General features: G+C 45.7%; 1 protein-coding gene across 15 annotated transcripts in view; it reads left to right on the forward strand.

Moving 5' to 3' along the window:
* Positions 1-15,786, forward strand: part of HMBOX1 (homeobox containing 1) — a 153,095-nt gene that overhangs the window by 104,803 nt on the left and 32,506 nt on the right. For all 15 annotated transcript variants that reach the window (XM_064146660.1, XM_064146664.1, XM_064146670.1 and 12 more), the window contains exon 6: positions 2,504-2,657. In XM_064146660.1, the coding sequence (XP_064002730.1) occupies positions 2,504-2,657 (154 nt within the window). The remainder of the gene's footprint in view (positions 1-2,503; positions 2,658-15,786) is intronic.

The raw sequence follows: 15,786 nt of genomic DNA on the forward strand, positions 1-15,786 counted from the left end.
TTTGTTTTCCATTTGCCATAGCAGAGCCTTCAGGAGGATCTGCTCCATGATCTTGCCAGACACAGAGGTGAGACTGACTGCTCTGTAGTTCCCGGGATCATCCTTTTTACCATTCTTGAAACTGGGCCTTATATTTGCCCTTTTCCAGTCAGCAGGGACCTCACCAGTCTGCCATGACCTTTCAAATATGACAGGCAACTTCAACTGCCAGTGTCCTCAGGACTTGTGGGTGGATCTCATCAAGCCCCATGGACTTGAGCATATAGAATCATAGAATCAACCAGGTTGGAAGAGACCTCCAAGATCATCCAGTCCAACCTAGCACCCAGCCCTGTCCAGTCAACCAGACCATGGCACTAAGTGCCTCATCCAGGCTTTGCTTGAAGACCTCCAGGGACGGTGCCTCCACCACCTCCCTGGGCAGCCCATTCCAATGCCAATCACTCTCTCTGCCAACAACTTCCTCCTAACATCCAGTCTATTCTTCCCCTGGCACAATTTGAGACTGTGTCGCTTTATTCTGTTGCTGCTTGCCTGGCAGAAGAGACCAACCCCACCTGCCTACAACCTCCCTGCAGGTAGTTGTAGACAGCAATGAGGTCTCTTCTGAGCCTCCTCTTCTCCAGGCTAAAGAACCCCAGCTCCTCAACCTCTCCTCATAGGGTTTGTGTTCCAGGCCTTTCACCAGATTCCTTAGGTTCTCATGAACATGATCTTCAATTATAGTGAGCAGATCTTCCTTCTCCCAGTCCTTACTTTTCTATTGCACATTGGACACTCTGCTTGGAGCCCTTGCCGTTGAAGACTGAGGCAAAGAAGTCATTGAGCACCTCAGCCTTATCCACATCCTTTGTCACCAGCTCCCCATTTCCCTTCTGAAAGGGTCCCACATTCTCCCTAGTCTTTTTCTCACTAACATACTTGAAGAAGTTCTTCTTGTTCCCCTTCATGTCCCTTGATGCTGATGCAGACCCCTAAACTGCAAGAACTAGAAAGATTAGATAAGGAACTTTTCCTTGAAGTGGTTTCCCATTAAATAGGCAGTATAGAAACTGTTTCATGTGTCAATAAAACAAAGTAATCTGTCTAGGCTCGTTAGCTGGGAATTAGTAAGAGTCACGGTCTGTTGTGCATGCAAGGCAGAGATTGTGGCACTCACTTCCTATAGACCTTCTCCTGGGGAAAAGTGCTAAATGATTTCGGGCTCCACTGCTTACCCAGATGCAAGCCCCTGGCAGGAAGGGAAATACTTATGGTGTGTTTCTGGAAAGAAACCCAGCCAAATGCACAAATAGCTGGGCTCTTGCTTTCCAACTGCAGGAATTTGTTTATTGGTTAAACTCTTTAAGTTCCTTTAACCCCTTTACCCTGTTTTAAATTAGACAAGCAGTGTTGTTCAACTAACACTGTGTGCTTTTATGATTAAATCCTAACAATTCTGGGCAAGTCAGTGTGCCTAGAGGGGTTTGCTGCCTCAACTCTGCTTTTACTGTGCACAATACTGAATTCTCCTGTGAGCAGAGCTGCCTGCTCCTCTTAGATTTGTCCAGGCTGGTTCAGTGCATGAATTCCAGTTGAGCTCAGAGTGCATATGGGATATAGGTGGTGGTTTATCTTTTCATGTGGCTGGGGACTTTATTATTTCTTGCACACAAGGACAGCTCTTTCCTCCCTCCGTGGGAAGTCTCTAAGCACAAAACTATCCTACAGACCATACCCTGGATTATGTACTAAATGTCCTATACCATCCTCACCAAGGGATGTATGAATGATAGTTTCTCAGTGTGTCTTGATCTTGATTTATTAGCTGAGAGGCTGTTGTGGAAAGAGTCAGGGGTAAGTTTCACGGGGCCTTTCCTGAAGGCATTGTGCCAAATCCTGTCTCTTGCTTGATACTTTCCAGCTCAGGCTTCTCAAAAGGAGAAATACATCCATAGACATGGGACAGAATAGGATAGGTGTGATGTTACTCGGCTTTCAGTGACTGCTGAAAGGCAACCTGGCTCTCAGAAGCCTCTGTCTGCATGGGTCACAGGGTGGGATCCTATCATTGGAACTGTTTCAAGTGTTTACTCCCCTCCTTGGACACAGGAAAATACCTTTGGTATAAACTTACTTTTTGCTTCCTGAGACCATTGTACAATTAAATCAAAACCTGCTATTTTCCAGGTGGTGGCAGAAGAGGTAGCAGCATAACCTAAATAAATCCCAGCTGGGGATTTATTGCACCCTTTCTGTAGGACACTTTTTTCCACCTGTGGAAGCAGACCAGCTTTTCCTAAGCAGCTATCAGCTCCATTATGGAGGTTGAGAAGGCGAACTCTTAGCTGGCTTTGTGTATCTCTGAGGTGTCTTTGTTTGCTAATGTTTTGCTCTTCTTTTTCACTTTGAATGGTTTCATCATCTGTCTTGTCTTTTTTTTTTCCCCTGTGTGTGTGAGCAGGAGTGAGAAAATGGCCATGATTTTTAATCCACTAGGAAACACAGTATTTATTATTCTTAGGGGCTACGTTAAGCATGAGACCTGCTCCTATCCCAATAGAAGAGCCAGAATGGAGACAGACGCCTCCCCCAGTCACAGCTACCTCTGGGACCTTCAGGCTACGGCGAGGCAGTCGGTTCACGTGGAGAAAGGAGTGCCTGGCTGTTATGGAAAGGTATGTCACTTGGGGCTCTCAGAGATGGGTGTGTTCAAGCTGATATGAGTATCCTTCTTCTGCCGTGGTGGACACCTGCTTCATTTCCATGGATGTGTTTTAGCATCATGCAAGTCAGTAACGGTGTTTGATTCCAGATGATCGAGCAGGAGGAGCTGTTTTACCCCTTCTCCTATGTATAAGTAAGAATATTACAGTGCTCTGGACAGTCCCTCATTGTTTTGTAGCTCCTAAGACATCTCATCCTTAGCTTAGGCTGCGGGCAATGGTGTTCAGCTCTTCCTTTGGTTTTGCAGGCATCTCTCTGTCTAGCCTAATACAGGCTCTACCTTGGTGCAGGGTCTGAACACTTCGTGCATTCCGCATAACTCCTTTCCCAATTTACTCATTTGTCTTCATAATGGATCATGATTTTATAATTTAGATGAGCATTTTGGCAGCACTGATTGTTCAGGATGCAGAACTTTGCCTAACAAGCAGTAGATTCCTTATCCTAAAAGGCTCTTACAGGCCTTTTACATGAACTGGGAACAGTGCAGAGCAAAGTGGATCTTTCAAATACATATGCAGAGTGGCAGGTGATCATTAGAGCTCCCAGCCCTTCAGTCGTGCAGAGACGAAGCACTCTCTGTGCCTGGTCTCCTGGCTGCCTGTGTGCTTTGCCTTTCCCTCTGCTTACAGCAATGTCTCTTTTGTGGGTAATATTGTGTAATAGAAAAGGACTGGTGAACTCAAACATAGTTTAGGGATGAATGCTATTTCAGTAAGGGCTAAACGGCTGGGAGGAGTTTTCTCCCCTCTGAGTGTGAGTAACCTCCTTTCCATGAAAGCACCAGATGACTCTGTGTGTGTGCTACAGTCCTCTGGTTTGGGACTCCACCTAGTCCTTGGCCAGCAGATTTTTAGGATGTGCTTTTTGCCTTTTCTGTAGTGCTTCTCTGTCCTCTTGCTGGGCCAAAGGTTTTTTGGAACTGATTAGCTTTTGGCTAAGCTAAGACCGAAATACTGAGCTCCCTCAGGGACCCAAGCTGCTTTACACATGAGGTGGCTATAGTTCTGTGTGGCCACAGGTTGTCACAGGGTCTTTGCAGGACTCAGATCAGTAACTAAGTATTTGTTGCTTTGTTCTGTCCTGTCACTGCACTGATGTTTTCAGATTTGGCTCAGTGTTCCCACAAAGGAAATAAGGTAAATGTTTCAAATCTGTTCTACTTTGCTAGATCAAACTTCTGCTAGATCAAACTAGTGCAAAGTGCAGAAATCTTGTTGTCTAGAACGAGGTGGGGTGGTTTTAAACTAAATTAAGGGAGATTTAGACTAGATACAAGGAAGAATTCTTTTACACTGAGGTTGGTGAGGCACTGGCTTAGGTTGCCCAGAGAGCTGGAAAGTGACCCATCCCTGGAAACATTCCAGGTCAGGTTGGACATGGCTCTGAGCAACCTGCTCTAGTTGATGTTGTCCCTTTTTACTGCAGGGGGTTTGGACCAGATGACATTGAAGATCCCTTCCTACTTAAAGCATTCTATCATTCTGTGATTTCTAATGCAAGGGATTGTGGTTTTTAATGTCCCTCTCCATACAAACAGTGTAGGGGCTGTAGCATTTTCAAATGCACTTATGACTGGTTGCGTGGAATGGCAAAACTGCTACAGCTCACTGTACCTTCAGGACAGTGCCATCTCTGTATTAACCTTCTGAATGTGAAATAGTTACCCTGAATCACAATTAGAGTTCTTTGAGCATGAGCATTTTCCTTCTTGGTTTCTGTTTGGCCTAAAAAACAGTAACTGCTACTATTTGCACTTTGAATCCTGATAGTGCCTTAGACTCCTTTGTACTAGATGATGTACACAGAGCAGGAAAAGAAAGCTGAACAAGTTTTTCTCCTTCAGTTGTCTCCTAAAGCCAGACTATGCTGTGGCATTAGTGGGACTTTTAAGTCAGACAACCTGTAATGGTTTGGTTTGTGTCTGTTAGAAAGATGAGAGATTTGGTTTTGCTTATGGAAAGAAGCAAATTGGTGAAAGTCATAGTGGCTTCAAAGTGGAAGAAGCTAGATTAAGATAAGGCATTAGGAAGAGCTGAACTGTTCATGAGTGTGGTGAGGCACTGGAACAGGCTGCCCAGAGAAGTTGTGGAGGCTTTAACCCTGAATATAATAAAAGCCATGTCAATGGGGCCTTATGCAACATGGTCTAGCAGAAGGTGTCTGCCCATGGCAGAGGGCTGGAACTAGATGATATTCAAGGTCCCTTTTAACTCAGACCAGTCAGTGACTTTATGTTTCTGTGATCATCCAGTTCTGTGTACAGATACATAATCATTTGGTCTGATTTTTCATTATCCTCCTTCTTATTCTTTGTCATTCTTATTTTACTGTGTCTTGTGCTCTGCAAAGTTTTTGCTGCTGGGGTGTTTGGTTTGGGTTTTTTTAATTCTGTTGGTAAATGGAGATTTCTGCCACACTGCCTTAATCCTGGCTTTAATGCTGATTTGCAAAGCTCTTTCTGGGTCACCACAAGCAGTGAACTTCACAGTCTCATGCATGGATACTGGAAAGTATGGTTGAGGAGTTTTACTTGAGGCAGGAACACAGTAAACTTGAGCCATGGTAAAAGCTTTGTATGACAGTAAAGCCATACATAAAGTGAAGTTGGAATACAGTTGTTTAACTCTTCTACTTTAACAGGCCTGGTTGAGCTGTAGAGATGAGCTTGTTTGTGTGACTGAGAGAGCGATAGGAAGATGCTCTGTTGGGAACCTAAGAAGATGCTAACTAATTTCACTTGAAAGTCAACAGTCTTCCAGGCTTCCCCTGTACTCAGCACTGGTCAGACAACACCTTGAGTGCTGCGTCCAGTTCTGGGCTCCTCAATTCAAGAGAGATATTGAGATACTGGAACGTGTCCAGAGAAGGGCAACAAAGCTGGTGAGGGGCCTGGAACACAAACCCTGTGAGGAGAGGCTGAGGGAGCTGGGGGTGTGCAGCCTGCAGAAGAGGAGGCTCAGGGCAGAGCTCATTGCTGTCTGCAGCTCCCTGAAGGGAGGCTGTAGCCAGGTGGGGTTGGGCTCTTCTGCCAGGCAAGCAGCAACAGAACAAAGCGACACAGTCTCAAGTTGTGCCAGGGGAAGAATAGACTGGATGTTAGGAGGAAGTTGTTGTCAGAGAGAGTGATTGGCATTGGAATGGGCTGCCCAGGGAGGTGGTGGAGGCACCGTCCCTGGAGGTTTTGAAGCAAAGCCTGGCTGAGGCACTTAGTGCCATGGTCTGGTTGACTGGCTAGGGCTGGGTGCTAGGTTGGACTGGATGAGTTTGGAAGTCTCTTCCAACCTGATTGATTCCACGATTCTATGATAATATGACTCATAACTGGAGTCAGCATGAAGGTAGCTGGTCTCCTGGCTTTCTGGTCACTTGATGCCACAGGATGAGGAATATGCATGCTAAAATGGTGTTTGGCATTGCATTTGGTCTCAAGTAATTTTCCTTTTTTTTCCTCTGAAGGATGAAGTCTTGACAGTGAGTGGAGGCATCTTGCTCAGGTTAACAGACTGTTTTGTTTAATGTACAAGTCTCATTGTGTTTGCCTGTCTTTCAGAACCTCGGTGCTCTTCTCACTTGTTCCCTGTGATAGGACAAGGAGCAATGGGTGTAAGCTGCAGCACAGGAGGTTCCACCTCAACACAAGGGGGAACTTCTTGACTGTAAGGGTCCCAGAACACTGGAACAGGCTCCCCAGAGAGGTTGTGGAGTCTCCTTCTCTGGAGCCTTTCAAGGCCTGTCTGGATGTGTTCCTCTGTGATCTGTGCTAGATTGTGTGGTCCTGCTCTGGCAGGGGGATTGGACTCAATGCTCTCCTTGGGTCCCTTCCAACCCTGTGATCCTGTAATGGTTCATGTGGCGATTTAGAGATCCAGAAGACAATTCCATCTCACTAATTCAACTTGTATGAGGGCTACATACACCTTCCTCTCTGGATATAAGAGGAGCCTTCTGCAATTGCACCTAAATTTGGTGATTTAGTGAAGTGCCTGAAAATAAGAGGGTTGAACCTAGATCTTAATGGAAACTTTCATGTAGAAAATGCAGAACTACTTCTTCTTATATACTTCTGAAATGTTGCTGTGAAGCTGTATAAGCATCTGTCAGGTGAGGATTAAATCTTGGACTGCCCTATGAATTAATTTTGGTGTGTGCTTTTGAATTCATAGAATCAATCAGATTGGAAGAGACCTTCAAGATCATTCAGTCCAACCTAGCACCCAGCCCTATCCAGTCAACTAGACTGTGGCACTAAGTGCCTCATCCAGGCTTTGCTTCAACACCTCCACGGATGGCGACTCCACTACCTCCCTGGGCAGCCCATTCCAATGCCAATCACTCTCTCTCCCAACAACTTCCTCCTAACATCCAGCCCAGACCTCCCCTGCCACAGCTTGAGACTGTGTCCCCTTCTTCTGTTGCTGGTTGCCTGGGAGAAGGCCCATGCCACTAGAAGTATATACAGTGTTGTAAAATCAGCTGTGCTAATTAGCTAACATCTACCTGCAACATCTCTTTCTTGTAGTCGTAGAATCATCGAATCATTCAATGCAGTTGGTAAGAAATGCAGTCTCTAAAAGTCAGTTTGTTAAACCTGCTGAGAGCACTTCAAGGAAAAACCTGAATTTGATTGCAAAAATCAGACAGAATTGCTTCGAGGAGCAGACTCTCCAGCTGAAAGTGCACAGCACCAGTCAGGATTTGTACTGTGAACTGAATGAGAAAGGTGAGGACTGAAAGGGTGACTTCTCTTTTAAAATAATATGTAAACCAACACAAAATTCCAGTGCAACTATCCTAGTGCTGCCAACTTGATGCAGTTAAGATTAGAGATAGGCTTAAATGTTCAGTGGCCATAGGTGTCTGTATGTAGGATATGTGCATTAAATAAACTAATTGGTTTATCCTGTATTTCCAGAATGCTGCTTGCATTTCTGTAATTCAATTCTTCAATCTTTACTGCTTTTTTGGAAATGCTCCCAGGGTAGTTTATTAGTCCTAGGCTTAGATTTCAGACAATAGCTTCAGGTCCTTTTCTTTCTCCTTCTCTCTTTTCTGTTTGCTTGGTTTGGATTTTTATTATTGAAAATACCTCTCCGAATATTTATGCTCTGAAGGTTATGAGGAGCAATAGTTCCAGAAAGTAAAGTTCTATATTTAACTGCAGACTAGGTGTGGTTCAGACAACTGCAGTGCAAGCTCCCTCTTGCTGCTGTGCTAGTGATACCAACCTTGACCTGTTCCCTTCTTGAGTCTCCTGCTCATGAAATATTCTGAGTTTTGTGCCTGGTGATGTTGTCGTGTGGCTTTACCCTCCTTTGGGAATAGAACTAAGACTACAATAGTCCTTTCTGTGACAACCTGAGGTTAAACTTGAAAGCCTTTTTCTGATTCAGTTTCGTGTTCTTCCTTATGCCTTGTCCCAAAGATAATTTTTTCCCCCCTTTTCTCTGCTTTGCTGCTTATTTTCAACCCTTCTCATTAGAACTTCAGAATTGAAAATTCCCTTAGGGTTTTCTCATATTTTTTTTGTTCTTGAAGCTGTGTTGTCTTGTAATTTCGAAGCCATTTGTGCAACTCCTAATCATATGTTGGAGTTGAGGTTTATCTTCATTTTCAGGCAAAGACCCATCTAAGATTGGCAGCAGGATCAATGGCTGTATACCCATTGTAAAGCACTTCTGTTGAGTGTCACTGAAGACCCAGGGGGAGAGTTGAGTGTTGTTTTTTTTAAGTATATGCTTTTTCCAAAGCCTAAATTAAAATAATTGTAAATTCTGCTCTAAACAAAATGAATAATTCATCAGGTGAAAGTATTTTGGTTTATCTAGGGAGTAGGGACTCTGCTTTCTGGTTGAGGCTTATTTGGTTTGATGAGTTTAGGGTTGGTTTTTTTTTTATTTTAACAGATTTCTGTGCTCTTGAAGCCTCCTTTTGTAAAGATATATTTAGATTAAATATGACTACATGATAGAATCATGGAATCAACCAGGTTGGAAGAGACCTCCAAAATCATCCAGTCCAACCTAGCACCCAGCCCTATCCAGTCAACTAGACCATGGCACCAAGTGCCTCATCCAGTCTTTTCCTGAGCACCCCCAGGGATGGCAACTCCACCACCTCCCTGGGCAGCCCATTCCAATGCCAATCTCTCTCTCTGTAAAGAACTTCCTCCTAACATCCAGCCTATACTTCCTCCGGTACTACTTGAGACTGTGTCCCCTTGTTCTATTGCTGGCTGTCTGGGAGAAGAGACCAACCCCACCTGGCCAAAACCTCCCTTCAGGTAGTTGCAGACAGCAATGAGGTCACTCCTGAGCCTCCTCTTCTGCAGGCTAAACAACCCCAGCTCAGCCTCTCCTCATAGGGTTTGTGTTTCAGGCCCCTCACCAGCCTTGTTGCCCTTCTCTGGACACCTTCCAGCACCTCAACATCTCTCTTGCATTGAGGGGCCCAATTATCCTCATTTCAGAGATGGCAAAAGAGAGTCAAGTATCTCACTCAGCTTTGTGAGCCAAGGCAACTTTATTCATAAGAAAATGGGATTAGATTTCTGAAGATACTGAGGGTATAGTTTCATGATATAGCTGAGCTGAATTAACAGTTTGTCACCATCTCAGCCTTAGGTGTTATCCTGTCTCATTGCCTTTCTCAGTTCCTCCTCCTCAGTTTCCCTGCTCCTGCCACCCTGCATTGTGCCAGATATGCTTCTTGTCTGATGGAAATAGCAGCCAAATCAGCTCAGTTCAGAAAAAATAAATCCTTTTTATTTCCCCTTGCCTTGTATTGAATTGGTTCAGCTGCCTGTGCAGTGAGGGTGTGCAGGAGCTGGCGCTGGGTGAATGACAGGAATGCACAACTAAGAGCAGAGGGAAGGGGAAGTTGAACAAAAAGATACACAGATTTTTTTTTGCCATGATGGTATTTTTGATCTGCCTGATTTTATTCTGAATCTGTTTGGCTTGATTTGGAAGAGTTGCTGATTTGACTAAAAGCATGGTTGTGCTGCCAGCTGTGCAGACATCATGGAAGAGGTGTCCTTTGATTTTTGTCAAGGGGTATGTTACTGTGACATCACTGCCAATCCCTTGTCTAACATGACCTGGTTGTATTCTTGTTCCCCCTTTTAAAATAGAATCATAGAGTGGTTTAGTTTAAAGAGACCTCAAGGATCATCCAGTTTCAACCCCCTGCTATAGGCAGGGACATCTCCCACTAGAACAGGTTGCTCAAGGCCATAGAATCATAGAATCAAGCAGGTTGGAAGAGACCTCCAAGCTCATCCAGTCCAACCTAGCACCCAGCCCTAGCCAGTCAACCAGACCATGGCATTAAGTGCCTCATCCAGGCTTTTCTTGAACACCTCCAGGGATGGTGACTCCACCACCTCCCTGGGCAGCCCATTCCAATGCAAATCACTCTCTCTGGCAGCAACTTCCTCCTAACATCCAGCCTAGACCTGCCCTGCCGCAACTTGACACTCTGTCCCCTTGTTCTATTGCTGCTTGCCTGGCAGCAGAGCCCAACCCCACCTGGCTACAGCCTCCCTTCAGGTAGTTGTAGACAGCAATGAGGTCAGCCCTGAGCCTTCTCTTCTGCAGGCTGCACACCCCCAGCTCCCTCAGCCTCTCCTCATAGGCCCTTCACCAGCCTTGTTGCCCTTCTCTGGACACTTGAACACCTCCAGGGAGGGACCCAAGCTGGCAAGGAAAGTCACCTCCGGGCCAAAACAGGTCACTGTGTTTCCATCAGCCACACACTTTGTGCTAGTTTGAAGCTAGCTAGAATATTTTAGTGAGAGGAATTAGATTATAAGATGTGAAAAGGAAACAGTGGTGATGGCTACTTCACTCACAGGCTTGCTGAGATGTATAAAACCAAGAATTTAATATAGATAACAGAGTTGCTCTCTGGCTCTGGCTGCATGTACTTCTCTCTCTAACTTGCTGCCTAACTAATCTGTCTGCTTCATAACCCCCCTGGCTGATTCTCCAAACTCATCTTGAATGTAAGGCAAAGTCTGGGGGGTGATAGAAAGGTGGGAAGAAGGTGGAAGGGTGGTTGAGAGCCCATCTTGGGGACTCTGGTTTCTGGGAGGCCTGTTGTGTTTCTGTATTACTTTTTAACTTGTCTATTTCTGTCTATAGCTGTGTGTATATACATGTTGTAAATATCTGCTTATATATTGTGCTAAGCTGTAAATATAGCTTCATTTCTTCATTTTCCATTTGCTGAGTCTAGTCTGGGTGATTTTCTTAAGGGGGGGATGGGGGCAGGTAACACCCAAACCAGAGAGTCACAGAATTAACCAGGTTGGAAAAGACCTACAAGAACATCGAGTCCAACATATCACCCAACCCTTCTAAGTAACTAAACTATGGCACCAAGTGCCTCATCCAGCCTCCTCTTAAACAGCTTGCATCAGCATGCAGAATCACTAACCTCTGATAGACCTACCACCTTACATTAAGGAAGCACTGGAATTAACAATTAGTCCAACCCCAACATTTAAAGTATTTGTGAGAAATAAACCAATAAATCAATAAATGAAGTACCCTAGACAATGTTACCCAAAAGCCAGTGGCAAAGCCTCAAGCTATACCTGCCTTTTACTTGGACAACCAGAATATTTTCTGTGACAGGAGCTCACCTGGGTCCTTCAAACTTCCCAGCACCATGAAAAAAGTAAATCACCTTATCTCTAATACATGGCTGTGAACGTAGTCTACCTGGACTTCAGCAAAGCCTTTGACACTGTCTGCCACAAGAAGCTCCTAGCCAAGCTGGCAGCTCATGGTTTGGACAGATTCACTCTGTGCTGGATCAAGAACTGGCTGGATGGCAGAGCTCAGAGAGTGGTGGTGAATGGTGCCACATCCAGTTGGCAGCTGGCACTAGTGGTGTTCCCCAGGGATCAGTGCTGGGCCCAGTCCTGTTCAATATCTTTATTGATGATCTGGGTGAGGGGATTGAGTCCAGCATCAGTAAGTTTGCAGATGACACCAAGCTAGGAGCAGGTGTTGATCTGTTGGAAGGTAGGAGAGCCCTGCAGAGGGACCTGGACAGGCTGGATGGGTGGGCAGAGGCCAGTGGGATGAGATTGAAGAAGGCCAAGTGCAGGGTTCTGCACTTTGGCCACTGAGTGGCTGGAAAGCAGCCAGGAGGAAAGGGACTTGGGGGTACTGATAGATAGTAGTCTGAAGATGAGGCAGCAGTGTGCCCAGGTGGCCAAGACAGCCAATGGCATCCTGGCCTGTATCAGTGTGGGCAGCAGGACAAGGGAGGTTATTCTGCCCCTGCGCTCAACATGGATCAGGCCACAGCTTGAGTGCTGTGTCCAGTTCTGGGCTCCTCAATTCAAGAGAGATGTTGAGGTGCTGGAAGGTGTCCAGAGAAGGACAAGGAAGCTGGTGAGGGGCCTGGAGCACAAACCCTATGAGGAGAGGCTGAGGGAGCTGGGGGTGTTTAGCCTGGAGAAAAGGAGGCTCAGGGGTGACCTCATTGCTGTCTCCAACTACCTGAAGGGACATTGTAGCCAGGTGAGGGTTGGGCTCCTCTCCCAGGCAACCAGCAATAGAACAAGGGGACAGAGTGTCAAGTTGTGGCAGGGGAGGTCTAGGCTGGATGTTAGAAGGAAGTTGTTGTCAGAGAGAGTGATTGGCATTGGAATGGGCTGCCCAGGGAGGTGGTGGAGGCACTGTCCCTGGAGGTGTTGAAGCAAAGCCTGGATGAAGCCCTTAGTGCCATGGTCTAGTTGACTGGACAGGGCTGGGTGCTAGGTTGGATTGGATGATCTTGGAGGTCTCTTCCAACCTGGTTGATTCTATGATTCTGTGTTTTAATCACAGCTCATGAAGACACAGTACAGCATTGCATTCCAGTGAAGCATGACCCCTAGGTTCCTGCCAACCATCACATCCTTACACTCTAGGAGATCCAGTATCATCTACTCTCCTGCAAAAAGCACCTTCTGCAGTGGTCCCAGCAAGGCTGTGGTGAGCTGGGCCGGGCCAGCAGAGCCCTGTGCATGGTTCTGGCCCTGAGTGATATCAGTCCTGACAAGCCTTATTAGAAATTCTTCCGATTGTGAAAGCGCTATTCCTGCAGCTCTCCTGAGCGCTGGGGCTTCCACGGCTTCCCTGGGGAAAATGAGAGCTCTATTAGCTCCTGAAATTCAGTTAGGAAATTTTCTTAGTTAATTTCATCCCATTACTCTTAGTTATGTCTTCTAGCAGAACCTTAATGCCAGCCCCATAGGGGATCTAAGTTTCCTGTGCAAGGCTTTGGAGGAGATTTAAGTTTTGGATTCATTGCGTTTCTCCCTTTTCAAGCTGACAGCAGAGCAGGAAGTATGTCTTTTGGCCTCTGCCATTAGGCTTGCACGTTGTTAGAAACAGAACATCAGTTTCTCATCAATATAACAGTGTCCACCCATTGGCTTAAGAATGCTGCTCATCTTCCTCAGGTTTGTTTTACCAGCTGCTGAGAAGATCGTTGAGTGTTAGACTTTGCCGTCCCTGTGACCCTCAGATGTCATTGAACCTTTTGGAGACTCAATGTTCTTAACTCCTGCTTGGGAATCTGAACCAAACCAAAGAAAGGATGAGCAAGGTGTGTGATGGTTTGGGCTTTTACCCGCCCCCCCACACTTTGAATTTGCCCCAGCTAACTCAGATGGACCCTGGGAATATAGATGAAGCAATTTATTTACAGCTAGCAGAATTTACAAGCAGCTATTTACAATATATACAGTTATATACAATTATATACAGAAATATACAAAGGATAAACAATACAAAAGCACAACTCCCCTCCCAGAAACCTGAGTCCCCGGGAGGGGATTTCAAACCACCCCAACACCTCCCCCCGGCCCTCTCAACCTTACCCCAGTTCTCAGGAAGAAGAGAGGTGCGGCCAAGAGGTTAGGGAGCAAGGTTAGTAGGAGCAAGGTTAATGAGATGTGACCAGGTCTGAAGGCAAAGGCAGAAGGGAAAGACAAAATGGAGAAAGTTTTCTTCTTCTTCCCAGAGTTCTCAGCGTGACTGTGAGAGAAGTTGACATCAATTGTTTTTCATTCCACTGCCTGTTACCAAGTTCTTTCACCAAAACATCCCAGCTTGCTTCAAACTAGCACAGGGTGCTAAAAGCCTGTGAGTTTTTGGGTTACCAAGGGGGGTTGATGTTAGGCATTAGGTAAAGCTTTCTGACATGAGGAATGGCTGAGCACTAAGGAGGTTATCTGTGGAAGTTATGCAGCATTTCTCAGGAGCAAATCATCTGAGTACTGTCAGGATGCTTCTGATATATTTGGTCTTAATGCAGAGGGAAACATCAGGTGACTTTTTTACCTTCTTTTCCAGCTCTTTCCGTTCTCTCATAAGGTGTTTATTAGTCAGCAACTTGCAGTGGGAGATTCAACTTCATTGAAGTCCTGGGAGGTGTAGGAAGGGAGTGATTTTTTTAGGGTCTTTGTTTGCTGCTCACACTTGTGAAATACTTTGGGATCTGCGAGTGCAGGCACTTTGCAAAGGCATTCAGTGAAGTTCACTTTACAATTTAGACCCGGGCAAGATCTTTTTATTGTCTGAAAGTGCAAATGGTTTGGCTCAGGGTCATTGCTGTATGTCTTCATAAAATGCAAGAGCAGCCATTTTATGCTTGCTACACGGTATCTTTCTTATTCTGCATTAGATCAAGCTGTGTTCCCTCTTAGACAAGCATAATATGCAAGCTTCCAATTCTAATCAGCTGTAAGCAGACCCCAGTTGTTTGGCAGATTGCATGCAGTAAAATAGAACGTTAGGATGTCTGTCCAGAGTGCTCACAGACTGATGATCTCCTGAAGCATCCAGCACCTAATGAGTTACTTTGCATTTCAGGGAGCTCAGGTGTTTTTTTGTTTCTTTGTGTTCTCTCTTTCTCTCTCTCTTTAATAACAAAAAAAGATCTGTGGGAGGGGCAGCTCCTTGCAGCAGACTTCAGATAAAATTTTTAGATCTGCCAAGGTCAATATAACTGGAATCAGAATCTGTAAAAGGAGGAGCCTTGTCAATCTGATCTGCAGCAGCATTGCCTGGTGCAGTAAACTCATCTTTTAAGAATGAGAATTCTTCTTTAGTCCAGATACTCACAGTATCATCAGGGCTGGAAGAGACCTCACAGATCATCAAGTCCAGCCCTTTACCACAGAGCTCAAGGCCAGACCATGGCACCGAGTGCCACGTCCAATCCTGCCTTGAACAGCCCCAGGGACGGCGACTCCACCACCTCCCCGGGCAACCCATTCCAGTGTCCAATGACTCTCTCAGTGAAGAACTTTCTCCTCACCTCCAGCCTAAATTTCCCCCGGCGCAGCCTGAGGCTGTGTCCTGCATTTGTCCAGAACCAACTGTGATACTCCACTATTCTGTCTGCCTGCTCATGAAGGTGAAAAGCAGGATCAGGAGCAGGCTGCCCAGGAGAGTTGTGGAGTCTCCTCTCTGGAGATATTCAAAACCCACAGGATGTGTTCCTGTGTGATCTGGTATAGGTGATCCTGCTCTGGTAAGGGGGTTGGACTGGATGAGCTTTCGAGGTCCCTTCCAGCTCCTGTGATCACATCCTGAATCACAGCGTTGTCTTCTTACATCTTGAAAGCAGTTACCATACGTACAGGACTGGAAATCTCTAAGTGCCCAGATGCTTTCAGTGAAGGTGTAAAAAGGCATCATGGCTGCTAATTACAGGCTAATGTAATTTTTGCTGGCTCCAGTAGCACTGGTGTATGGGAAGAACTGTTAAGACCATGTTTGCCTGTTAACCTCTTGCTTGCTTTGAAGAACATCTGCTGGCTTTGTGCAGACCTCATGCTTTGGAGCATACCCCTGAGTGCTTACACATGCAGCATCCAGCTGCCCTGCTTGCCCGTGCAGTGATTTCATGTCACCATCCTCAGCATGTAAGGCTGTGTCTGGGCATTACTTAAGGACAGGAAGTACAAAGGCAACTTCAGCTCAACCTGAGTACATCCTAGGAGCATCTGAGTGTGAAACGGCAGATCTGAGGAGCACTGCTTAATACCTGCCTTGTCTCGGAGCATCTGTT

Source organism: Pogoniulus pusillus, chromosome 7 (genome assembly GCF_015220805.1).
Source record: "Pogoniulus pusillus isolate bPogPus1 chromosome 7, bPogPus1.pri, whole genome shotgun sequence".
NCBI lineage: Eukaryota > Metazoa > Chordata > Aves > Piciformes > Lybiidae > Pogoniulus > Pogoniulus pusillus.